The 27,995-nt window shown below is 35.8% G+C and overlaps 1 protein-coding gene across 12 annotated transcripts in view; it reads right to left on the bottom strand.

Annotated features, from left to right (window-relative positions):
* The window catches only part of BIRC6 (baculoviral IAP repeat containing 6), a 267,757-nt gene that overhangs the window by 128,717 nt on the left and 111,045 nt on the right, over positions 1-27,995 (bottom strand). For 6 of the 12 annotated variants that reach the window (XR_009209365.1, XM_058426669.1, XM_032753345.2 and 3 more), the window contains 19 exons: positions 25,933-26,120; positions 24,510-24,824; positions 24,166-24,265; positions 21,595-21,809; positions 21,223-21,431; positions 20,557-20,903; positions 19,724-19,943; positions 19,043-19,176; positions 18,193-18,330; positions 16,120-16,247; positions 13,014-13,145; positions 11,779-11,994; positions 10,240-10,423; positions 9,459-9,614; positions 7,651-7,784; positions 6,468-6,621; positions 3,211-3,327; positions 1,172-1,326; positions 264-390 (listed from right to left, as the gene is read on the bottom strand). Coding sequence is in view for 11 of the 12 variants with exons in the window: in XM_058426669.1 (XP_058282652.1) it covers positions 264-390; positions 1,172-1,326; positions 3,211-3,327; positions 6,468-6,621; positions 7,651-7,784; positions 9,459-9,614; positions 10,240-10,423; positions 11,779-11,994; positions 13,014-13,145; positions 16,120-16,247; positions 18,193-18,330; positions 19,043-19,176; positions 19,724-19,943; positions 20,557-20,903; positions 21,223-21,431; positions 21,595-21,809; positions 24,166-24,265; positions 24,510-24,824; positions 25,933-26,120 (3,369 nt within the window). In the remaining variant the exon portion in view is untranslated. The remainder of the gene's footprint in view (positions 1-263; positions 391-1,171; positions 1,327-3,210; positions 3,328-6,467; positions 6,622-7,650; positions 7,785-9,458; positions 9,615-10,239; positions 10,424-11,778; positions 11,995-13,013; positions 13,146-16,119; positions 16,248-18,192; positions 18,331-19,042; positions 19,177-19,723; positions 19,944-20,556; positions 20,904-21,222; positions 21,432-21,594; positions 21,810-24,165; positions 24,266-24,509; positions 24,825-25,932; positions 26,121-27,995) is intronic. The other 6 variants (XM_032172644.2, XM_058426665.1, XM_032172643.2 and 3 more) reach the window with 3 other exon arrangements.

Below are 27,995 nucleotides of genomic sequence, written 5' to 3'. Positions count from 1 at the left end.
AGACTAACAGAACATTGTAAATTTTAGTTGCATACAGGCATATCACAGACCAGAGAGTAAGAGTCTTCTATTCTCAACAAGGTCTCCCTGTATCTTTCCTGCTAATCAGTAAATTAGTGCATCTTTTTAAAAAGGTATTCTGTTTTATTCCCCACTAGAATGTTACAACCCCTAATGACAAAGATTAGGTATATTTTAACCTAATAATTATGTTTTAAGCTTGCTATTTAGACTATAATGATTTTTCTCTTAATAAATCTTACCTTGATTTAATGAAATAACAGGTATCCTATTAGCATTATATAAAAATATGTCTGCTCCATTTTCTTTGTTTCCAGATGAACTAGAATTCAGGCTCAGTGTGAGCCACAATTGGAGAAGTGACTCCAACTGAAAAAGAATGAAAATCAACAGGAGAAAAATGTACCTATTATATTATCAAATACAATTTAAGCAAAAATCTTATGTTTAAATTCTTGTCACGAGTAAATAACCTTTACTATTAAACACTTCTTCACACTTAAAAGCATCTTCTAGTTAATTAGTTGATCAGCACACACATCTTAACATTCTTGAAGAAACAAAATTTACCTGAATTAAAAGTTATAAATTACCTCATAAAAAGATTCTTCTAAATTAAAACAGGTGATTTAAGTCATTTTTTTTTTAATTTGAGACAAGGTCTGCTATATCTTGAACTCCTGGGCTCAAGCCATCCTCCCGCCTCAGCCTCCCGGGTAGTTGGGACTGCAGGCATGTGCTACTGCACCTGGTTAATTTCTTTTACTTTATTAGAGACAGGATCTAGTGTTATGTTGCCCAAGCTGGTCTTGAACTCCTGGCCTTAAACAATCTTCCTGCCTCAGCCTCCTGAGTAGCTAGGACTACTAACTCAAGCCACCACACCCTGTGATTCAAGTCTCTAAATCACAGGTGTGTGTATGTGTAGTAGGAATTAAAGTACTAAAGCTTAAAATTATTAAAATTATCAATGGTCCATCATTGAGAAACTGTAATTACTTTGGTAATCAAAGTATTTCTAATATTTTTCCAACTGAATATAATAAAGAAATCATCTCTGACAGGATTAGAACGAACTTCCCAATTAGTTTCATCTTTTACCAGGCTAATAATAATATGTAAAAATACACCATTTCTCCTGAAGTCATACCTGAACATGATGGACTTGAAGCATGGAAAAAAGTTTGTTGAAACAAACATTTAACATTGGGACAGATGATAACTGTATAATAAGCTGGCTGGTTTGGTTTGCTGCTTGTAAACTCCCTAGAAGTGAATCATCTGTTCCAGTGGGAGACTGTGATACTGAAAATTAAACACAAGTATAATTTCATACATAAAGTATCAGGATATGTGTTAACTGGTTATTCATATGTATAAATAGGTTAAATTGTTTTTAAAAATTAAAACTGCATTCTTTAGAATGGTTCAAAACAATATTTAGTATTTGAAAAACGTGTTTTTATAACATTACTTGAAAGTGAAAAAGACAATGACCAAAGAGAGAAGTTCCCAAATTCATAGGACTCAACCAATAAAAAAAGGCAAAGAACTTTTCTAGCAATTTTTATTTGCATTTTTTTCCAATTAATAAAGGAGGGAAAGTAAAGGGAAAGAAATAAGACTCCTGACTAATTATTGATAAGGTAGTTTTAGAATAATCTAGATTCTAGTTCATTCATCTTTAACCTTGACTATAGATTAGAATCATCTGGGGAGCTTTCAGAAGTTCTGATGCCCGGGTTACATACAACACTAATTAAATGAGAATATATTCATGGGAACCAGAGAAATACAAAGACACTAAGAGCTTTATCATATATTTAGAGCCTTATTTTATTATTATACTAAAAAGAGAGACAGTTGTGTGCAGGATAATCAAAAGATAAAGAGGAGACATCAATTTCAAACAGATTTTCTTTTTTATTTTTTTTTCAAATATCCTTTCAGAATTACGAAAAGATATTCTAATAAGTGGTTTTAAAAAAGAAATGTCTAACAAAGAAAAAGGTTACTTTGGGCAGTACTGAGTTATCTCCAATCATACAGACACTGGACCCTACACAAAAAGGATCCCCATATTGCCTGGGAGATAAGATACAAGAATATTTGTGTACCAATACTAAGATTATAGAACACTAGACCATTCCTTCTGTTTTTCTTTTTTCCCTTCTTTTGATACCCTCTAAAGCAAGAAACAAATGAAGATTGCAGACTGAAAGAATGCAATTTAACATAAGGAAGATTTAAAAACTCAAATTTCTCTATTGAAATGGGTTGTGAACTCTCCATAAGAGAAGCATCTGTAATTTTATTGGGTTCTACCTACTATCTCTATCCCTTCTTCACTCTGACCTAGAGAAGGTGAAGCAATATGCAGGCCTAAGCAAACAAAAACCAGCACCCTCTTCTAAGCACAGCTCCCCAATCTGTCCTTGAAAAACACCATGCTAGTTCAACTGTACTCCCCCGAGGTCTACCCAGTTCCAGACTTGCGTAGACCTCATCAAGGAAAGCAAACCATAACGTGATGGCCAGCTCTGGCAGTCTACCTGTTTCTTGTAACACAGCCATGACCATTCATTTACATATTGTCTATGGCTGTTTTCCTGCAACCAAGTCAGAGTTGAGTAGTTTCAATACACACCATATGGCAAGCAAAGCCTAAAATATTTACTATTAGTCCTTTATGAAAAAGTTGGCCTTTCTTTTCTGTAGGTTATTAGGTAGTAAATCCTCTCAATTCTGGCTTTCAGTTAACAGGCCTATTTGGCTGTCATCCTACACTATATCCTCCATCCTAGTCTTTAAGGATGATAAAGATGTTACTACAAAAAATCTACTTCATCATAAATTTAGAATAGTACAATGAACTCACAGGCAGGTATGCAGGCTTCTGTAGGAATTTTATTAACCTTACAACAACAGAGTAAACAAAACACAATGGAGGTTTCTGCACTGAACTGAGAGCACTACATGGAGGAATTTTGCATGACACTCCCTGCATTTGTTAATCCTTTGTCTTAGTTTTCAACTTGCTACTAACTTGGAGCCGGGAAAGTGCTACATACTAAGTCCCCTCAGACTCACATCATGGAATTTAAAAATCTGTCCTTGATGAATCCACCTGAAGATGATCAAGAGCTGAATCATTCACTGCAATACTCTAAAAATGGTAATTTTACTTACACGTAGGAGATGTATTTGTTAATGCCTGTAAAATGGAATCTGCTTCCAGAGTAGACATCATTTTCAACATGAGTTCTGCTTGCTGTTCAAGTCCAACTTCTAGGCGAGCATCGAGGGCTACAAAAAGCAATTGAAAGAAAAAGAAAACATTTACAATTATTACTCATGTCCTACCTCCTACAATAAAATGATGACATCTGAACCCAAGAGAGGATGAAGAGGAGTGTGTTCTGTAAACATGCAGTATCAGAGCCACAGCAAGGGAAGAATATCTGTGGAAACGAGGGTAGAGACAGGTGACTGGTTATATAGAGACAGAAATATTAAATAAGTGAAGTAACAATAATGGAAACAAAGACATTAAGGATAATGAGAACCAGGTTTCTCACTGTCAGAATAAAGTGCTATAAATACAGAAAAGAAGAAAGCTAAAATGAACCCTATGGAGTTAGATTAAATCCAGATACACTGATGTGAATTCATCATATTCAAGATAGACAGATATAGAAATATAGATGCCAAGTGTGCCTGTTCACACGCACACACAAACACATACTCCCTAGCTCTGTCCACCACAAGGAAATGGAAACAATCCCAAAATAGCAACACATATATCTATGACGAAAACATGGTTTGTTAACCACATTTCTCCTTTAAAAGGTTTTGAAATACCATGTTCCTTTAAGAAGTGACTAATTCCCAGGGTGGGGCAGATTAAAGTAAAAGATGAGCCTGGGCTATCATGTTTTGCCAGAGAACAAGGAAGCGCTAAAACAATGATGAGAAAATCTCAAGGGGGATCCTATCGGTCAAATTTGAGACAATCTGAACATCAAAAAACAGATGACAACATTGTGAATATACTCATTAACAGTGAACTATATACACACAAAAAATGGTCAAAATAATAAATTTGCCAGGTGTGGTAGAGCATGCTGTAATCTCAGCTACTTGAAAGGCTGAGGTTGAAGGACTGGGCTCACCCAGGAGTTCAAGACTGACCTGGGCGACATAGTGAGACCCTATCTCAACAAATAAAAAAGAAAAATTTTATGTTATTTACATTTTTCCACAATTTAAAAAAATGATAATAAGGTGTAATTCACTGAATAAAAAAAGGCAACCATGAGTCCAATCAAAACTAAACGAATAAACTATTACAGTAATTTTTTCTTTTTCTTTTTTTTTTTTTTTTTGAGTTGGAGTCTTGCGCTATCGTCCAGGCTGGACTGCAGTGGCATGATCTTGGCTCACTGCAACCTCTGCCCCCAGGGTTCTAGCAATTCTCCTACCTCAGCCTCCGCTCCCGAGGATTACAGGTGCCCGCCACCATCTCCGGCTAATTTTTTTATATTTGTAGTAGAGATGGGGTTTCACCATGTTGGCCAGGCTGGTCTCGAACTCTTGACCTCAGGTGATCCACCCACCTCAGCCTCCCAAGTGCTGGGATTACAGGCGTGAGCTACCACACCTGGCCAGTAATTTTTTCAAAAAGAAACTTTGTGAGGAACAGGATAGTTATAGTTTCCAAGTACCATTCTGCTCCCCTGCTCCCAAAAAACTTTTTATAGCAGCCGGGCACAGTGGCTCACACCTTTAATCCCAGCACTTTGGGAGGCTGAGGAGGGCGGACTGCTTGAGCTCAGGAGTTTGAGAACAGCCTGGTCAAAATGGTGAAACCCCATGTCTACAAAAATACAAAAATTAGCCAGGCGTGGTGGCGGCGCACGTAGTCCCAGCTACTTGAGAGACTCGGGTAGGAGAACTGCTTCTTCATTCCAGGAGGCAGAGACTGCAGGGAACTGAAAATCATGCCACTACACTCCAGCCTGAGTGACAGAGCAAAACCATGTGTGTACCCCCAAAAAACCCAACGACAACAAAACATTTTTACAGAGGGGAAAAGAGTAACTTTACAGGGGAGAAGCCCAGCAGACAACTCATTCATCAAGTGGTTAAACTTAACACCACCAATAGTGACAGAGATCAAAATCATGGGCCACCTAATTGAATGAAATGGGGGGGCGGGGGGAGCATTATTTGTGGGATATTCCTGCAAAGATGCATTAACTCAATCTAATCACAAGGAAATAGCACACAAACCCAAACTGAGGACCATTCTACAAAATAACTGGCCTGCTATCTTCAAAAGTATCAATGTCATCAAGGTCAACTATGAGGAACTACTGCAGACTGAATGAGACTAAAGAGACATGACGATTAAATGCAATGCATTATTTTCCCTGGGCTCTTGTGCATAAGGAACATTATCTTGACAACCACTATAATTTGAATGGGCTCTCAGTATTTGATAGCAGTAACGTTTATTTCCTGATTTTGAGGGAATATACTTCTTGATGTGTATATATGGAAGAATGTCCTGATTTGTAAAACAAAACAAAACAAAAATGACATCAAATTACCAATGTACTCTCAAATGGTTCTGGAGAATAAACATTCTCTGCATTGAACTTGAAACATTTTGGTAAATGTGTGTTTCGAATTTTTTAAAAAATATTTTATAACAGAAGGAGCAGGGTTGAAAAGCGAAAAAATGTATTTTATTAAAAAATTAAACACATCTCATATATTCTACATGACTAAAAAAGTGTAAAAATAAAGCTGAGCATGGTGGCTCACTCCTGTAATCCAAGCACTTTTGGAGGCCGAGGCGGGCAGATCATTTGAGGTCAGGAGTTCAAGACCAGCCTGGCCAACATGGTGAAACCCTGCCTCTACTAAAAAAACAGCTGGGCTTGGTGGCATGCACCTGTACTCCCAGCTACTCAAGAGGCTGAGGCAAGAGAAGCCCCTGGACCTGGGAGGCAGCAGTTGCAGTGAGATGGGATCACATCACTGCACCCCAGCCTGGGCAACAAGCAAGACTCCGTCTCAAAAAACAAAACAAAAACAAAAAAACTGCAAAAATAATACTTAACTATTTAATGTAGTTTCATTCTCTTTATAAATAAAATACAAGTTTACTATTAAACTCAACAATTAAAATACAGCACAATTAATTAAAATCATTACCAATCCCATATAACACTTGCTAGGTGTTATTCTGACAGAACCAAAAAGACAGAAGTTCCTCCAAAGTGACTACAGAGAAACAGCTCTGAATAGTACTCATGACACAGCTGTGATACTAAACCCACTGGCATACACCCAGGCTCAATTTCTCAAGGGACAAAGTATACATAAATGAGACTTGTTTTAAGAATAGCATATGCCTTAATATATAAACATACACTTACCCTGAGAGACTGAAACACTAACTGTCTGTGATCCGTTCTTCTCCGTGTTTGCTGGTGGCTTTGCTACAGGAATTCCCAGACCTCCAATGTAAGGGTTGTAATTGTAGGTCCCATAATCAGCACCCCAATAATCATACCATGTACTGCTTATTGGCTTAAAAGAATGGAAAAAAAAACTGCGGTTTATTTTTGCCTCTTGGCTGAATGACACGTTATTTACATTATCTAAACCGAAACAGAACTACAAAATAAATATTCTATCCACCCTTTAAATTTCCCAAATCCCCTTAAAATTTTAATGATTTATAAAAATGGTCCAGTAATTTTCTCCTCACTTTCTGCCAAAATCTAAAAATACCTTATATGTTTAGAAACTGAAAGTAGCATCCCTAATAAAATCTCTTATGGACCAAAGAACTGTACCACCATAAAGTATTACAGGTGATTCTCCTTTAAAAAAAAGAAGTAGGCTAACATACAAGTAGAATCTGCAATGGACGCAGCTCGGATGAAGTTTAAATGGCTGTCTGAAATGTTGGTGATCTATAACTATACTTCTGTATACTTAAATGTAGTTCTCATTATTGTATGATAATTATGAGTAGCTATATTAATAAAAAATGTAAGTTTTCTTTATACTATTGCATTGATTTTTTTTAAACTGCAATAGTAGTACCTATAGCAATTTAATTTTGAATATGCTGAATAATGAGTTGCATTAGTGGTAAGTATGTATATTTTCCTCTTTTAAGTAATTACTAAGCCAAAAGTATGAGACGGAAGACTTTCCTTTCAAAGAATTTTGGTTTTGTTTTGTTTTTTGTTTGTTTGTTTGTTTGTTTGTTTGTTTTTTTTTTTTTTTTTTTTTTTTGAGACGGAGTCTCGCTCTGTCGCCTAGGCTGGAGTGCAGTGGCACGATCTAGGCTCACTCCAAGCTCCACCTCACGGGTTCATGCCATTCTCCTGCCTCAGCCTCCCAAGTAGCTGGGACTACAGGTGCCCGCCCCCACACCTGGCTAACTTTTTGTATTTTTAGTAGAGATGGGGTTTCACTATGTTGGCCAGGACGGTCTCGATCTCTTGACCTCATGATCTGCCCGCCTTGGCCTCCCAAAGTGCTGGGATTACAGGCATGAGCCACTGCGCCTGACCTCCTTTCAAAGAATATTCTAATGCATCATACCTTAAAAACCTTGGCTGCAAGAGGGTCCTTTTCCAAATCAATATCTAAAGGATCAATGTCAACTTCCATTAGATCCTGAAGTAACTCAAGGTCAATTTCTTTATCTTTTTCCAAAGAGGACAGAGGAGGTGCACCTTCAAATAATTAAAAGTGATCTTACTGGTGGAGTGTATCACATAAAATTTAGATGACACGATGCTTTTAGTTACAAAAAGCTATTTTACTTGCATGTTACATATGCCTAATAAAAAAAAACTCTATGTATGCAAACATTTCGCTCCATAATACACAACAAAAACAAAGATGCATTGATATTTGCTTTCCTAGAGAAAAGACCACAGTATTAGCTCTTGTTGACGTAAGTTGCATAAACTTTGCTATTAAAAATAATTACCAACATTACTAAATAGTATACATTCTATTACATCTAACATGTAATTCATTATTACAGGTAATGTTACCCAGTATTAAAGAGAAAAGCAAAGAGGACTGAAGTTACAAGAATGCCATTTACCGGCCAGGCATGGTAGCTCCCACCTGTAATCCCAGCACTTTGGGAGGCCAAGGCGGGTAGATCACAAGGTCAGGAGTTTGAGACCAGCCTGGCCAACATGGCAGAACCCTCTCTCTACAAAAAATACAAAAATTAGCTGGGTGTGGTGGTGGCCGCCTGTAATCCCAGCTATTCCAGGCGCTGAAGCAGGAGAATCGCTTGAACCCAGGAGACAGAGGTTGCAATGAGCTGAGATCATGCCACTGTGCTCCAGCCTGGGTGACAAGAGCAAGACTCCATCTCAAAAAAAAAAAAAAGCCATTTACCTTATTTTTCTGTTATGAATTAGAAATTATTCTCTCAGATGTCTCCAAATTTTTAAGTAGCTTTCTTATAACCCTTATAAGTACCCCTCATAACTCTTACTTTTCCATCATTCCCATCCTCTTATTCAACATAACTTTATAGAATGCCTAGTAAATGCCAGCCTGTATGAGAGTTTGAGTATAAGTACATGAAGATTAATAAAACTCTCCAACCCAATACATTAAGAGAAATTCAGAGTTGGGGTGCACTATAATTAAAACTGACTACAACATGATATGTGCTAGCAGAGATATTTGAGAGTGCAAGGGAAGTACAGATGGCAAAGTCCCCAACTCTGCTGGGAATGACAGAAAAAGCCTCTTAGAGAAAGGCACACTTTATGTGAACCTTGGATAACAAAGTGTTCATCATGCACACAGAAAATCTACTCCAGATAGAGAAAATATCAAGTAAAAAATAGAAAATCATGAGCAAACATAAGATTAAAGAATGACAAATGGTTGAAAATGACTGCAGCATCTGACATATACAGGTTAGTACCCAAAACAGATTTTTGAAAAGCAAGGGGTATGAAGATGATAAAGGATTATGCATGCTAATTTATAAAGAAACTTTTTAAAAAGGAAAAAAAAAGAAAAAGTAAGAAAAAAATACACCAAAAAAATCACATGCTGGATCTTAAAGAATAAGCTTTTAAAACTGCTGTCTTCATCACTTTGTATCTTTACATATTTTCTACATTGCATTTTCTTCATCATTGCCAAATCACACTATATCAACATAATTAGGATATTATGAAATGATAGCATTTTGTTGTAATGAGAACCAAGATAAAATGTATTTACCAGGAAAATAATCAATCTAGTTTATAAGGCCAAAGAACTAATAGAAAAATATAAAAATCAACTTTATTTTTCTCTAACACTCTTTATTTTGAAACATGTTTCCATTTAATAGAATAAAGAAGAAACATAATGTAAAAATTTACCTGTTATGTCATGTGTCAAAGGTTCATCTATAGTTTCCAGCAACTGAACTGAGGACTGTTGAAGGGAGTCATCAGAGTCACCAGCTGTCGCACCTACATCATCACCCACTGTTCCTTCCTCCATGGCTTCTGCGGCTACTGGAGCCAGTAATTCTCCTGTATGTAAGGGGATAGTCCTGTTTTAATAATTTATACAGATTTTGGAAACATATTAAAGCATATTTTTTTCCTCCAGTTTAGTCACTGACAGAATAAATGCTCTACTAACTATAAAAGAATCTGAGGCAAATGAGTTCCCACCCACCTAAGGAATGCTAGGACTCACTCCATTACCTTCAAATGCTAGAGACAAGTATCCAGTAAACACATAACATGTACAAAGAGTTATTTTAATTACTTTACATACATTAACACACTTATTCATAAAAACAACCTTATACACAGATTATCCTTATTATCCTTATGTTATATATGAAGAAACTGAGGCAAAGTGATTTCCTCACCCAGTAAGCAGCATACCACTGATGTTAATAATAAAGCAGCTAGCTCCAATATTCATGCACTTTAACAACCTAACACCTTTCTAAAGCCTTGCATTTATCACGACTATCAACATACTTAAATACAGAAGTAATTCTCAATGGTTGCTACTGCTATAACATTAAACTGATTAAACAGACCTTTATATGCTTTTAGGGGGTTAAAGATCCCTTTGAAGATTCTTAGTTGAGCAACGACAAGGTAATTTTGACATACTCTATGAAGAAAAATCCTCACACACCTGCTAAAATATCTTGTAGCATACAAGTTAAGGAATACTGAGCCCAAGCACCACCCCAAGATATATCTCCTCTATTGAAGTCAGTTCCAACCAAAAGTAATAGCAGTCTTTCCAGCTGGGGTTCGTTCACAATCTCACACAGATGAATAGTTGGCCTCGTAGCATTTGCAATGCGTGCAAGAACCTGTAATACATTTTATAAAATCATACACTTAAATAGCAATTACATGTTTTTTCAAACAATAACAGAAGTCTATGAATACTTTAGCACTGAACAATAGGTTTCAATAATGATGTATGAGCCTGGTGTCAAAAAAAATTGCTTGAGATGGAATGCAAAAGAATGTAATTTCATGAATCAAATATTAAAATCTGGTTTAAAATCTAATTGTACAGTTAAGAATTAAATTTCTACGAACAGCCGGGCGCGGTGGCTCACGCTTGTAATCCCAGCACTTTGGGAGGCCGAGGCGGGCGGATCACGAGGTCAGGAGATCGAGACCACGGTGAAACCCCGTCTCTACTAAAAATACAAAAAATTAGCCGGGCGTGGTGGCGGGCGCCTGTAGTCCCAGCTACTCGGAGAGGCTGAGGCAGGAGAATGGCATGAACCCGGGAGGTGGAGCTTGCAGTGAGCCGAGACTGCGCCACTGCACTCCAGCCTGGGTGACAGAGCGAGACTCCGTCTCAAAAAAAAAAAAAAAAAAAAAAAAAAAAATTTCTACGAACAGCGAATATGCCACAGAAAAGCAATCATGACATTAAAAGTCATTCTTCTTTTTTTACTTTTTTGAGACAGTCTCGGTCTGTTGCCAGGCTGGTGTGAAGTGGTGTGATTTTGGCTCACTGCAACCTCATCGCCCCCAGGTTCAAGCAATTCTCCTGCCTCGGCCTCCCGAGTAACTGGGACTACAGGTTCATGCCACCATACCCAGCTAATTTTTGTATTTTTAGTAAGGACGGGGTTTCACCATGTTGGCCATGATGGTCTCGATCTCTTGACCTTGTGATCCGCCCCTCCACCTCCCAAAGTGTTGGGATTACAGGTGTGAAGCACCACACCCGGCCAAAAGTCCTTCTTTAATATAATTTGACACTTATTTGTGTATTTCCTATTTTAATTAATATAAGAAAGGCAGGTTGGAGATAAACATATCCACATTACTTACATTTCAAACCCTCAAGTTTTAAATAAATTAAAATATAAATCAGGTTTCCTTAAGAAAAACTTTGAATTTTTTTCATCTTTTAAGACACAATAAAAAAACTAACTGCAAAAAAGCAAAACCAAAAGAGGCATCATTTCCCTTAATCAAAATTGACTAAAAACATCATCCTTTCCTAGTTTTTAATTATCCTACAAGTCGATATTTTTTCTTTTGTTTTTGTAGAGACGGGATTTTGCCACATTGCCCACACTGGTCTGGAACTCCTAGACTCAGACAATCCACCCACCTCAGCCTCCCAAAGTGCTGGGATTACAGGCATGAGCCACTGTGCCCTGCCAACCCTATAACTCTATACTTATAGTTTACATACCTTACAAACAAACAATAAGAGATCTGCATGACATGTAAAGTCCATGGAGAGAAGAAACAGAACAAGTTTCTGGACTACTGAGATACAACGTTCATGGGCCAGAGTAAATGGAAGTGGTTCTATCTCAGGACTTTCTTTTGTTGTTGTAACTTCTGTGTCTAAATTAGAACGGGACCATTCTGCTGTCCGACGTAAACGAATTAAATCCTTAAAGTGCTGCACACAAAAATTTATAGTATTTAAATCAATGTTTACTTAATGAAAATTTTTTCAGTATAGATTTATGTAATGAAAATGTTCACTCCATATTACAACTTCTAAAGAGCAAAATTTTTAGATACACTGTAAGTTTCAAAAGTAACAATATTAAAAGCTAAACTGACCAATATGCCTTACTTCCTATTTGGAGTAAAGTATCAGATATATAACAGAGTTTCAGAAAAGTGAAATTCTACAGACGTTCACTGTAGATAATATATTATTAAGTCGAATCTAATGACATAAATATTACCGTAACATCCTAAACATAATTTGTAAAAGGTTGAAGGTAAAGAAAACTGATATAACATCAAGTACAAAATATTAATTCGAGTTACTTCAAAATCTGGTGGAATAATTATAATTTCACGTTATAGAAAGACGACAAACTTGTTTGATATATATATGGTATCCCTCAAAATTTTAAAAAGTAAACATCAAGGTTTTAAAACTTACAAATCAGTTGAACTTCACTTTCACTTACAAAAGACATACTACATTTGAGCCTTGTGAGCACCACTGGACCCAAAAGAAGTTTCAATTCTAAACTCAGCCACCAAAATATTCCAATAACAATACTAAGGGGAAAGAGAATGCCACATTTTTCACTTTACATATACATTTTACTTGTAAGGCTGATACAATAATATTTGCAATCATCTTGTATAATTTTGTATTGTAAAATGGAAATAAACTCCTCTATCAATGCCACATTAGCAAAACTATACATTCCACTGTCTTTTATCTTCAATTTACTGGAACTCAATCCACATTGAAGGTAATACATTAGAATAATACTTAAATCCCACATTTATCATACATTTCCTTCAGTTAAACCACCCCACCAAAAAAAAGTCCAGAGTAGATTGGCTTCTCTGTTAAGCAGAATGATATATATTTAAGTTTCTCAATCGTAATTAAAGATCATAACTCCTTGACTTTTCTGAGATAACTATATTGAGAAGTACAGATCATACCTTTGAAGTGGCTTGCTTTAGTTTTGCTTGTTCTACCAGGAGTTTATATGATGATCCTTTGTTACTTTGTATTTTTTCTTTTTCCATCTGTTCTACCAATGCCTTCTGCTTTGCTTTTAGTAGGTTAAGTTGCTTTATAAAACAAATAAACAACTTAATCTTTAACAACGTTAAAAACAAAAAAATTATTATACTCCTCACGGAATTCATATATCAAATTGACAGAATGCATATTATCTTGAAAGATGTTGTATAATTTTAACTGTGTTGCTAGTTTTTTAAAAAATCATTTCAAATCCTGACTTTGAGATCTCTCCCTGTTTTCATTAAAATCTCCCTTACCCATGGGAGTAAGAAATAACTGGAAGACTTCCTTATATAAGCCACTAACATAATTGAGCAATACATATTTTTTAATAGACAGGAAAAAGTTTATTTTTAATCAAATAAATGGGAAAAATATATTATTGCTTAGTATTTCTTTGCTTTGTTTTTATGGAAATCTCAAGAGTAGTACACATTTTGGTATGTCTATATTTTTTATTAAAATTTGGATTGAGATCATTGTAGTTACTTGCTACGATGTAGCTTAAGAAATAATTAAGCTATATATAAATAAAGAAATAATACAGAAATCTCTTGTACACTTTACCCAATTTTCTCTGACGATCACATTTTCCAAAAACTATAGGATAATATCACAAGGTATTGACATTGACAGAATTCGCCAACCTTATTTCTCCACTTTTAGTTGCACTCATTTGTGTTTGTCTGTGTACGTATTTAGATGGATACACTTCTACATGTGTTAGTTCATGTATCCACCACAACAGTCAATACCAAACAATTCCACCACAAGGTTCCCTCATACCCTTTTATAACTATATCCACACTTCCCTCCTACCCTATCTCCCCCATCCCTAAACAACGGCAATCAGCAGTCGACAACAATGAACAAACAGACCAAAGAAGAGAAAAAATTCTCTGTTCATAAAGACCTTACAAGCTGTTGACTGTGTCCTCCATACAGCAATGTACACAGTGTACAAAGAAAGTTACTTTAAATATAAAGTACTAGAAAGGTATAGCCACAATTATAAATGAATAATAATTGAGTTAGCAACTTATTAAGTCTTCCTTCTCAGAGAACACTTCCTAAATTACTACTGTTGACACTTTTTTTTTTTTTTTTTTTTTGAGACAGTCTCGCTGTGTCACCCAGGCTGGACTAGTGGTGTGATCTCAGCTCACTGCAACCTCTGCCTCCCAGGTTTAAGTGATTCTCCTGCCTCATCCTCCTGAGTAACTGGGACTACAGGCACACGCCACCATATTGGCCAGGCCGGTCTTGAACTCCTGGTTCCAACTGATCCACCCGCCTCAGCCTCCCAAAGTGAGCCCTGCCTGACACCTGTTTTTGGTATCAGGAAAAAAACATTACTAATGTTATTTTTAAAAATCCACTTGGCTGTTATCTCCATAGATGAAAAAAACTCTATCCTAAATTAAAACTAGCATGTACACATAATTTTTAAAACGTTAACTGAGAATTTCTACAAATCAGTATTTTCAGAAAATAGTTTCCAAAGTTCTACCATTAACATATGCAAGAAATATAATCAAGAAAAAAAATCATTTTTAATTTATTCTGAAACAGCTGGTTTTAATTATTGTACAAACACAACTGGTTTTCACTAAGCCATTTGGCAGTAAGTTAGTAACCTGATGACCAATCGCCCTGATTACTTTCGTTTATAATTCCTAGAAATAAAAACCTTCTACAAATCACAGTTACAACCATCAAAATCAGAGAAGTAATACTGGCACCTGACCACCAATTATCCCTCAGAGCACCTTTTAAGTTTTGCCGACTGTCCCAATACTGTCATTCATAATGAAGAATCAAATAATGATATTTTACAGACAAATATTCACTCAGTGACACACTAGGTTTTGTTTTCTATCCTAATTAAATGCACTGAGTATAAACATTAAAAGATACAAATTACTACTACCTAAAATTGGTTAAAGGTCTCAAAAAGAAAAGCTAATTGAGGAAACTGCTTCTGCTCATTTTTCCTGCAAAGGATTGAACTAGCTCATAGTTGAAAAACTTAGAAGTGAAAAACAAAAAACTTATTGCCAAGTCTACCTTTAAAAAAAGCCCCATAAATCAAAAATTTTTCTAAATATAAAAAATAAAACAATAAATTTGAAAAGCCCAAAGCTTTCATAACATGCCAGAGCTAAGGATTTTCATATAGAATCTTCTTACATCTTAAAGCAATAATAAAAATGTTTTGTGGCCAGACACAGTGGCTCAGACCTATAATCCCAACACTTTGGGAGTCCAAAGTAGAAGAATCGCCAGAGCCAGGAGTTTGAGAGCAGCCTGGGCAACAAAGCGAGACCCCACCTCTACAAGAAACAATTTACAAATTAGCCTGGCACTGTGGCACACAGCTCTAATCCCAGCTACTCGGAAAGCTGAGGCGGGAGGACTGCTTGAGCCCAGGAATTTGGAGACTGCAGTGAACTATGATTGTTCCACTGCACTCCAACCTAGGTAATAGAATGAGACCCTGTCTCAAAACACACACACACACACACACACACACACACACACACACACACACACACGAAAAAGGAGAAAAAAGAAATGGAAAAAGAAACCAAAAATAAAACCTGGAAGCTAGATAGAGGGGCAGAAGATGAATACCCTGAAGCCATGTTAAAGAGTTTGACCTTCATCCAAAGGTCAAATAAAAGCCACTGAGAATTACATGAAGGAAAATGGATTGAATTAAAGCAAAACAAAGGAAGAGAGGTTTTGGGACTAGGCAAAAGATAATGACAACCTCATTTAGAATAGTAGTAATAGAGATATATAACAGTAAATGTTAAAGGAACATCAACAAAGTCTGTAAACTATATATTGTCGTCATTTTAACAATTAAGGAAATTGAAGTCTCCAAAGTGTTAGATAATTTTCCTAAGCTAAGAGCCCATTAAATGTTATACCTCGCATCTGATGGCACATCTATCTCATGCAACCTCCAAAACAATATTCTCAAACATTAAAAATTTTTAAATGATTGACAATTACCTGTTTATGATGAACAAGCTGCTTTCTGATTTTTCTGGAATATAATCTATCAAGGCTACTGTTGCCTTTAGAAGATCTACTTAAGCTCTGAGTGTGTAGATTATTGTTAATAAAACTCCACTGATTACCTACAGGTGAAGGAAAACTTGTATTAATAATTCTGTTAAATGTGATTTTAAAGTACCTTTCTTACCCAGAAAACAAAAAACACAGTTATACATGTGCCAATCATGAAAAGCAGTTTTAATAAGAAAAACATTGTAAAGAAATTGCTAGAAGATCTGACTCTACAAAGATTGGATAACTGTCAATTATCTAATGTAGACCCTAAATCATTTTAAAACCAGAGTTCCCTCTGTCTCCAATCTTTCATTTAGATAATAGCTATTTTCCTCCACAATTAAGATTAATCTCTATACAACTTTGATGATGTCATTCAATTTCAACAACAAATACTATTGCCTATTTCAAACACAGATGCTTTTAATCAGGAACCAAAAAAGGACACTCAATAATTTAACTAATAACTACCAAAATAAGGTTAAATAGTTCAGAACGCGTAACTGTCTACCTATACTTACTCTCCTTTTTTGGAATATGTCCAGACTATTCTGTTTCATTCAATTTGGGCTCAGTACCACACTTTACCCATCTCCAATCCCAAAACATCTTTTCCTAATCCTAAAAACATTTTTCTCTCTTTACTGCCTATTTATCAAGTCTTAGTTCAAGTTCTTCAAACCCTAAAACTCTTCCACCAATGTTTCCATAGTATCCACATGTATAAATAAACATACTCCCAATACTGTTATATTCCAAGATTACATTACAGTTTATTTTATATTTTTCTTTTTTACAAGACTGTTTCTCAGCCAGGCACAGTAACTCACATCTGTAATCCCAGCACTTTGGGAGGCCGAGGCGGGTGGGTCACTTGAGGTCAGGAGTTCAAGACCAGCCTGGCCAACATGGTGAAACCTCGTCTCTACTAAAAATACAAAACAATTAGCCAGGCGTGGTGGTACATGCCTATAATCCCAGCTACTTGGGAGGCTGAGACAGCAGAATCCTTTGAACCGAGGAGGTGGGGATTGCAGTGAGCTGAGATCGTGCCACTGCACTTCAACCTGGGCCACAGAACGAGACAAGACTTTCTCAATATGAATGTAGTTTTATTTATGTTCATTGTATTTCTTACCTCTATATCCTACAACTGAGTAAACTAACCATAGATATATATTACTTTTTAAAAATCAATATAAAGCAAATTCCTTATACATATGAATTCCCCATCATCTTCCTAAACATAATATGCACTATAAACAACTGATTCCACTATAACATCCCAAGCGAACTTTTAAAAATACTGAGTTCCTGACAATGTACAGAATTCCAAATTTTATGGATTTCAATGGCTTACATACTACATGTAAGCCATATGTAGGCTTACATATCTCAATGGTTTACATACTGGATTTAGGTATCTCAAATCCTTTATTTAAAAACCCTTATTTTCAGAAAAAGAATCTCTGAGGAAAAATAAAAATAAAGAAAAATAAAAAGCCTTGTTAACTGGGAAGAGGGTAATAATTTTGCAGGTTGATTTCCTTTAATTTTTAAATTTTTCTGTGCTTCAAACCTATAAAGAAAGCTTACAACTCAAAATCTGAGAATTTCTTATTTAAAAATACAGGCCACTTGTAGTTAATTAGTAGATAACAATAATGCTAAATGAAATGACACATCATACTAAGAAAAAATAAAAACTCTCTGATTTCCCTTTCATAACTTATTTATATGCATGCTATTATAAAGTCTTTAAACGAGCCTGAGGGAAGACACCTTGCAAAAGTCATAGCTGTATTTAGAAATTAAAAGTTATGTCCAGACAAAGGAGCTTGTCTATAAAGTCCGCCAAGTATAAATGTTATCTTTAAACAGAATTGTAGTAAAGTTCATTTGTATTTTCCATAAATTACATACAGCCGGTAGCTCCAGGCCAATAGCCAGTTCTGGAACAACTGCGAAGTCACTCAAAATCCCCACCAACATATTATTATAAACTTCTGATACCTGTCAGAAACCTCTCCCTGTCTTTACCATTCAAAGGTTTCTTTGCAGCTGCTGCTTCATCTTCAACAGTTGCCACATAATCTAGCAACCTGGACACCAGCATAACAACCCAACTGATCATAGGAATATCTAGTACTCCTGGAGAGAGATGACAGTAAAGGAAAAACATCCAGATGACTTTAGGATTCCTAATTAGATCTGATAATATAAGTGAAACAAAACATTCCATAAATCCAAAACATAGCATATCATTACTAACACTAATATTTATATGTAATAAGTCTAAAAAATAGACACCAACAGCCAGAAACTGAGTAGAACATCAAATCTAATGAAAGACAAAGACTTCAAGGTATAAGAACAGATTAAGCGTAGGCTGAATCCAAAATGGAATATATAAACTAGAAAGCAAGGTATAAGATACTATTCTTAGATTCACAGGAACTGAAATAAAACATCTAACTCTCAACTTATAATTCATATAGCACTAAACTATGTTCTAATGTTTTTATTCCTATAAAAAAGTTTGCTCAAACAAAACTCATTATTGTTGATTGGAACAACAACTGTGCCTTACAGCTTAAACTTATTTAAGGGAGTTTGACTTTAGTTATAGTAGTACAGGAAAAACATACTATACTAAGTTCAAATAATGAAAAGGTAATAAATTTTTAAAGTAGTAACTATATGGCAGTCAATTACATGAAGGTTGCTCATTCTTAAAAGCTTACATCATAAAAATATCAAATGTGCTGCAAATAATATTAAAGTATTTCAGAGAAGATATTTTATCAAAGCAATATTTACAGGAATATTGTTTTTACGAAAGAACACTGCTTTCTCTTAATACCTTCTGTCCTCCTATGCATGGGTAACTGTGGCTGAAGAGGTGACAATAAATTATCCAAGAGATTAAGTAAGCTTTCTAATACTCCACTATTACTAAGTGATCTTTGACCAATGCAGGAAAGTAACATGAAGACCCTAAAAACAAAACAAACAAAAAAGAAAAGAATAAGAATTTAATTGTTCAATTTTTAAAATAATTTACATAGAAATTTAACAGAGTAATGATAGAATATTTGCTTTCTTAAAACATACCATATTTCAGACTGGGAAAGCAAGATTTGTATCTGGAGGTATGAAGTTAAAATTAGTTATTTTTCTAACTACTGGTTATATTTTCTAATGTTATTAACAAGAAATTAAGCACTTAGTGAATGAGAGAACTTTATTAGCCACAAACAAACACGTTTAGCATATAAAGTAACATAATCTAATAGAAATACTTATAAACACAGATCTATGAAGTCCACAAGTTCAATTAGAAAACGAAAGAGTAGAGTCTAATTATCACTTATTATCTTCTTCGATACAGTGCTGGTGCCCTTCACTGGTCATTTCACAAACTCTGAGATCTGCTTCATATTCACAACTTAGTATCCACATTTCAAAGATTTCAAAAGCTGACCAGTAACTGTGAAAAGTACAAATCATTAATAACAAATACCTCCAACATTTTCTGACCTACCTATCCTGTGGAAAGATGAGAAGCTGTTCTGAATTGTACAATTCCTGAAGGACATTAGAAAGAAATTGACCCCACCATCTTTCACCACCACACAGCTGAACAAGCAGAAGACCAGTATGTAACCGTATCTTTGGGGTTCCACTGATGCACAAGTGTTTAAAGAGCTCTTCACAGGCCTGGGCATGAAATGTGCTCTGCAAAACTGCAGGAACAGAGTGTCCTATTACAAGAAAGAAAACAGTAAACTTTCCTATTTAAATGTATTGTATAATATTAAAATAAGCATGCCTAAATACACTTTCCTCTTTTCTAGTAATCAGTAGATAATTATATTCTATTTATTTTGCAATGTATTTACTCCTCATATGCAGAAATCTGTTAGATACTTGGAGACGAAAATATTCAGCACTTAAGTAAATTACATTTCTTGCCTATGGAGCTGGATGTATCAGATGGCTGTGTCAGTGAATGTGTGAGCTTGTGTAATGATCAAAAATACCTCCTGGCTAGAAAATGATAGCTCTATATTAGGTTAGCAATTTATGAAAAGCTTCACAGTTGAACTTCTATGCAATATGTTAATACTTTGCCAGTAGCACAATGATGTGCATGTCAATAGCAGAAACCCAAAAAAAACCACACACAACTTCATTTAAGAAATGTTTAAAATAACAGGGAGAAATGGATTAACCTAAAGAGACATTTCATAAATATTGACATTTTTTTAAATACCAAAATTTACAATAGAAAATATTGACACAGATCCTAAAACATGCAGCGAAATCACATCAAGTATATTCCCAGCCTTTAAAATATGTAAGCCAAATACAAACCATTAGAAGCATGAAGCAGGCTGAGCAAAGTGTCCAGTAAATATCTGATGATAGTACGTAACTGCTCTGTGGAAGATGTCTGAATTAAATCTTCTGGATTTGATGTTTCACTCAATATCTTCCGGCTTGCACCTAGCGCCACTTTGAGTCTCTGCACTGCATTATGAGCCAAATTTAGTTGAAGCTGTAGCTGAATACAATCTTGATAAGCAGAAAAAACCCTACTGTCTTCCTCAACTGCCTTATCTGGTTTTCGTAAAAAGTACTGTGCATTGTTAGCACTGTTTAGAGGAGGAAGATCAATACTTTGCAAAAGAGTTTCCAGACGATGACAAGCCAAGTTATACCTAAAGTAAAAAATGATTGAACAAAATAATTCTTGTAATGTCCTCTTTATGTACATGTACAAATACTAAGAATTAAATCTCTTAAATCTGTTAACATACAACATTAAAAAGAATTACCCACTTGATAGGTACTAATAAATGGAGCCCATTAATTAATCACAATATTTTCATGCATTAAGTGTTATTGTAATGTGCTAATCTCCTTCCTCTTGCTTTTATCTGTACACCTATGAAAAGATATTTCTTGGCAGAATTATAAGCAAGACATTATATAAAATACAAAGTTTCAATAAGATTAAAATTTGCACTCTGTACTAACCTGCACTGTATATCCTCCTGTAGAGCAACCATCATTGCTAAATGCTGGTCAATTTCTGGCTGGTTTGCAGATTCTCCCTCTCCCTTTAGAGGATCATGCATTAACTTCAGCTCACTTTCCCAAGGCAAGATGTAGGTATGACCATAGTAAAATCCTAATGGGATTTTGGCTCTGGCATTTGTACTTCCGTAACGTCCAATGACAGTGATCTGAAATGAAAAATTATAAATATACATATATGCACATCTGCCACAATAGAAATCTGAGCAATGTATTTAAAAAGATAGTTATATTTTTTAATTATATATTCATTTTTCGTAACTTGTCAGAAACATAGAAAGCGTATCAATTTACTTTCTTAAAGTTCTTTACCTTCATGAATCTGCACACGGGAGGTGGTATTAAGTCATGAAGAATTAGTGAATGGGTGCTTATATCAGTTGCCACTACCAACCGCCTTCCATCCACCTCTTCTCCTAATGTCCAAATGTCAATTGACAAAGAGGCCAAGTCTCCACAAGTGGGAATCAATACATCAGTCAACAATATAGGCCTCCCAAAATCCAAGGTCACAAATCTCCTTGCTCCTATGAGAGAAAGAAGAAACAGTTGACCAAAAATATATCAATTAACCAAACGATACACTCACAAATAGTTTAGAGCACTCATCTTATCAACTCACTAAACTACAAATAAGAGGAAAAGTAAATATGTAAAAATGGCCTTGTCAATTGATTCAAAAATTTTCTGAAATCCCAGTCTGTGTTACTTTTGAACCCCAAGACTTAAGTAGAAAATTAAGAGTAGCTGGGCACAGTGGCAGGTACCTCTAGTCCCAGCTACTGGGGGACCTGAGACAGGAGAATTGCTTGAGCTGAGGAGTTCCAGGCTGCAATACAGTAGACTGCTACTGCACCTGTGAATAGCCACTGTACTCCACACTGGGCAATACAGCGAAACCCCTGTCTCTTTTTTTTTTTTTTGAGACGGAGTCTCGCTCTGTCGCCCAGGCTGGAGTGCAGTGGCACGATCTCTGCTCACTGCAAGCTCCGCCTCCTGGGTTCACACCTTTCTCCTGCCTCAGCATCCCAAGAGCTGGGACTACAGGCGTCCGCCGCCATGCCTGGCTAATTTTTTGTAGTTTTAGTAGAGACAGGGTTTCACCAAGTTAGCCAGGATGGTCTCAATCTCCTGACCTCGTGATCCATCCATCTCGGCCTCCCAAAGTGCTGGGATTACAGGCGTGAGCCACCGCACCTGGCCACCCCTGTCTCTTTAAAAAAACAAAAAACAAAAAACAAAAAAAAAACCAAAAAAACAATAAGACTATTACTGTTACAGTTAAGGCAATCAACCACTATACAAACAAGCTTCTTTAAAACATCAGAGTTTTAAAAAATTAAATCAGCAAATGCAATGTATTACTTAATTTTGTAAAGGATGAATCTGGTCTTCTTTCAGCCATTGGCAACTTTTTTTCTTAATTTCACAACTAGATGCATTTAAATACCAAATAGTATTATTTGATTTAGTTTCCTTAAGCCCTGCTTAACTTCCTGTGAAGTTGCATATTGCATTCATTGGGGTTTAGATGCAAAGTGAAAGCAAGACTACAATCATATATAATCAAACTACCACTGAAAAAGGCCTTGAGAAGGCCCTCTAATGGATCTCAAACAATGCTTTTTCCCAGTATAGATGTATCCCAGTCTCTTTAGCTCAATGCCCAATGAAATAGGTAAAGAAAAAGCAGATTTACATCCCTCATTTCACCCACATTACAAGAATAAGTTCAATCAATAAAACAGAAGGCAGATCATTAATAATGTCATAATTCTTTTTCTTCTTTATTGTTTTGGGGTGGGTCAGCTAGTAACCTTACCAGCTACATTTTATAGTGAAGGAAAACAACTAAATTAAACTTCTAGGAATAGTGCTATTCTTGATGGAGCTAGTTTAAAAGAAAACAAGGCAGTTACTAATACTTCCCTAAAAAGAAAAATTATTAAAAACAAAGAACATAGTTATCCTCCTCAGGAGGCTTATGTACTACAGTCATTGCTATGTATAAAAAAACAAACTACAGTGTAAACAACTGCTCATCTCCCATAAGACTGCAGAATAACAAATTTCCACTCTAAATGTCATCAACACTAATGTTGTCACCAATGAATGATTAGTTGGGCAGAAAATACCATAAGACTTTTATTTTAGCTTTCAAACTCCCTCTTACAAAGAGGAAACAACCACATTGCAAGAACGCAAATATTATTTAATTCTTCATATAATAATACATGCTACAGTGTATACTATAACCATGTTACTTCCCTGAGGATTTTGTTGAATTCTACTGCTGCTAAAGCACAAAAATGATGGTGGTAGTTAAAACCAACTGTTTTAAGAGAAAAGTTGCCCACAGTTTATTCACAAATATGTTGTGATTGAAAGCATCTATCCCAATCTCAGTTCTCTAGCACATAAGCAGAAGACAAACTCCGGTAACATTCAAACTATTCAGAGCCTAGGATATGTTATTATTCTTATCCAGTTATTACAGTAAGCAGTAGTTCTGTTTGCTCTTCTCAAGAAAGAGTTCCACTATAAGAAGGCTAGTTTTAGGAATATTTTGAGTGTAATTTCTAGTGTAATGCTGATTTGGCCAACTACAATAAATTATTCATGTCAATAATATATCAGCAGGCAAGATTCATATACAGATGAAATCCACTACTCAACAGCACTCTTTATGCAATTTGGTGAGCACAAAGCTTGAACATGTAAGTGCTTATTCTTGATAAAATGTACTTACCCAAGAGGAAATGCGATTTGCAAAAAAAAAAAAAAAATCAAACTGAAGAATAATGAGTCTTTAAAAGGCCAGCAGACTAAGCAAAAAAAAAAAAAAAAAAAAAAAAAAAAATTTTTAAGAAAGTAAAAGATTACCTGAATGCATTCGCTCTATAATAATGGACTGGTGAGGCGGAGGTTGAAGAAAATGTGAAGCATGAGAAATTGCAAGGGCTAGACCAGAGCCAAGTGGATTCTAGAGCAGGGGAAAAAAAAAAAAAATCTAACTTTATATTGATATTACTATAGTTCTATAAAAACTACTAACCATAATATCAAATTAGTAAGTTTCTTCTCTTAATGTATGTACTGTAATATTTTATAAAAGAAAATAACTTGATACATCAAGTTGGTATTAAAAATTTTGCCTTCTAAAGTCAGAGTATATTTCAAGATATTTTTAAATGTCTAAGCCAACACCTATTTAAAACATAATTTACCATTCTGGACTTGTTGGAATTTTTGTTATGTGCAGCAAGATTGACTGCTGGGGGATCAATGACTGAGCCTGGGAAAAGCTGTGCAAGTTCGGCATTAATCACAACGGAAACTGCTTCATTGGGTGGAGTGAGTGGTGGAGTCATAAAAAGAGGTGTTGTTTTTGGAGTGGGTGGAATAACATCAGATGGATGAATGAAGAATCCAGGGGCAGCCACTGGGTTGGAAGGCACAGAGTTGTGAACAGGACCTACTGCTGATGCTGCTGCAGCTGCTGCAGCTGTTGTCTGATGTAACTTGGCTTCCAGCTTTGCTTTCTGCAAAAGAAGTAAAAGCAACACATATAGACTAATCCTGCCTACCTAAATTGTGGCAGAATACCACACGGGCACATATTATAAAGATAAACGTGATTAAATTGATCATACTTAAAGATGAAATTAAATCAAAACTAGACTCAATACAAATGGATCATTGCTTTGCTATACACACTTTAAATGTTTAACACAAAATTTCCTGTGCATTTGGGAACTAGGACTCTTTCAAGGTAGTGGTGAAAAGGAAGCAGAACAATTAAATGTAAATAACGAATATCTGCTCAAAACAAAATATTATAAGGAGGTGAATTCTCATGTTGACTAATGTAATACAATGTGTCACCTGGAATTGCCACAGATTTCATTTAAACCAGCGGTCCTCAACCTTTGTGACACCAGGGACCAATTTCATGGAAGACACTTTTTCCACGGATGCGGGGAGATGTAGCAGAGGTGCAGGGGACTGGTTTCGGGATGAAACTTCCACCTCAGATCATCAGGATTAGACTCTCATAAGGAACATGCAACCTAGATCTCTCACATGCACAGTTCACAATAAGGTTCATGCTCCTATGAGAACCAAATGCCCCTGCTGATCTAAAAGGAGATGGAACTCAGGTGGTGCTCGCTTGCCCACCATTCACATCTTGCTGTGCGGCGCAGTTCCTAAAAGGCTATTTATTGGTACTGGTCCATGGCCCAGGGATTGGAGACCCCTAATTTAGGCCACAATAAAATTTATAAAGCATCTGTCATTATTAGTGAATTTTAAGTCATATTAATTTAACTGTTCTATAAAATTTTCTTTTAGGAACTATACTCCATATGAATAGTAGCTAGTAACTGTACATATTCTTTGATCGAGTGTTTAGAGAATGGATTTACCTCAAGATTGCACAAAAAATATCATATTCCCTCAAATAAGATGTATTCACACAATTTTAACCAATTTAAATATCACAAAGACTTTACCTCAATTTTTGTTGAAAATGATTAGCTCAGATCAGTCAACCTACGTTTCTTTATGAAAATAATGGTCATCTTTAAGTACTTTTTCAGCTTTTGAAGTTTAGAGACAGCATGAACAAAGAGCCAAATAGTCTCCAACCTGTTGCTGAAGCTTCAAAAGCTGCTGCTGTTTCTCTTGCAGCACCTGTAGCTGTTGCTCGGCTGAAGCCATTGCATGAGAGAGAGACTGCAAAGCTACCTGGGCTGCTGAACTCAGGGCTGTCGAGGCTTCCCCAACTGTCCCAGATGATAGTCCACCTACTGCAGGAGTAACCCCGAAGGAACTCACTGGCATAAGACAAGGGGTAAAAACAAAAACAAAAAACACCAGGATGAAGAAAAGGTTAAAGAGAAAACATGTTCAAATATTTTGGCACTATTCTGATGCTAAAACTATAGTTAATTTTCATTCTAAAAAAGAAATCTGGAAAGTATAAATAAGGAAACATTAATGGTAAAATAAAGTATACTGATAATACTATCACTCAAGATCTAGGAAATCCAGGAATGACTTTTTTTTTTTTTTTGAGACAGGGTCTCACTCTGTCACTCAGGCTGGAGTGCACTGGCGTGATCTTGGCTCACTGCAACTTCCACCTCTGGGTTCAAGAGATTCTTGTACCTCAGCCTCCTGAGTAGCTGGGATTAGAGGCATGCACCACCATGCTTGGCTAATTTTTGTATGTTTAGTAGAGATGGGGTCTCGCCATATTGGCCAGGCTGGTCTGGAACTCCTGGCCTCAAGTGATCCACTAGCCTTGGCCTCCCAAAAGCTGGGATTACAGGTGTGAGCCACCACACCCAGCCCAGCAATGAGGAATGACTTCTTAAATCAAAGAAAAATCAGAGACAGTATACTTTTGAGTTTGTAAATATTTTTGTTATAGTAAAGTGATCACTAAAAATCAAAGTAATCTTATTATACAATTTGAGGATAAGAAATAAATTTGCTTTACTAAGTTTTCTTACAGCAACAACACACCCCACTTCACCTACCAAAAGGACCCCAGAACACCAAAATGGAGAGGCATATCCCACACACAGTAAAACTAGCACACACTTCTTACCCATGAACATTATCAGTAACAAAGGCTCTATGAAACCCTACAAGAGATTTCTTTGATTTTCCATTTCATTGTTACTCAACATTATAAATAATTCTTTCTGCATTGTTTTCCAATATTTATGAGAAATATATTGGAAAAGCTGAGATAAAAACTTCATTTCACAACTTAATTCAATATGTCAGCACAAAACAAAAGGCAGTTGCCAAGTTTAATAACAGCATAAATATTTCTAAGAGGCCTTTACTACAAAGTTACATTGGGGGAAAAGATAACTGCTATAAGAATAGCAAATATTTAGTATGCTTTACCATGTGGCATTGTTTTAAACAATAACTACAATTCACTTTATGGGCAACTTTATGGCCCAGGCATCATGATTCCTTTTTTTTTTTTTTTTTTTTGCTGATTAAGTAAAGAAGGCTCAGAGAAATTACCCTGTAAACTCACAGTAGTAGAACTAGGATCAGAACCAAAGCGTATGTGAAGCCAAAGCCAATGAAGGGCATAGTGTTAAGCATGGAAGCTACATCAGCTTATTTAATCTTGGCAAGAGAAAAGTATTAAGTACTAACTAGGCAAAGTTTTTGTTGCTATTATTATACGTATGAGGTACTAAAATAATCCCATTTTCTACTAAAGCTGAGGGAAGTAATTTGCTCATAGGTAGTGGACAAAGGGGAAAATCCAGGCAATCTAACAGCCCATCTTTTTAAAAGCAAACAAGGGCTATATTGTGCCAGAATTCTAATAAAATTAAAAAATAAGCTAAAATAAACAATATACCAATAACAAAAACTGTATATATCCTCTTATAATTAAATTTCCTTATGTAAAAACACAAAACCACCATTCATTACAGTGCAGTCATACTGTGCCCTTCATTTAGTGGACACCAATTCAACATTATAAGCTTGGTCAAAGAGCAATTGGTGGGCATGGTGGCTCATGCCTGTAATCCTAACAGTTTGGGAGACTGAGGTAGATTGATCACTTGAGGTAAGTAGTTCAAGACCAGCTTGGTCAACACGGTGAGACCTTGTCTCTACTAAACACACACACACACACACACACACACACACACACACACACACACACA

This window comes from Hylobates moloch, unplaced genomic scaffold, assembly GCF_009828535.3.
Source record: "Hylobates moloch isolate HMO894 unplaced genomic scaffold, HMol_V3 SCAFFOLD_13, whole genome shotgun sequence".
Taxonomy (NCBI): Eukaryota; Metazoa; Chordata; class Mammalia; order Primates; family Hylobatidae; genus Hylobates; species Hylobates moloch.
Note: the sequence above shows the minus strand (reverse complement) of the source record. Positions and strands in the feature narration are given on the sequence as shown.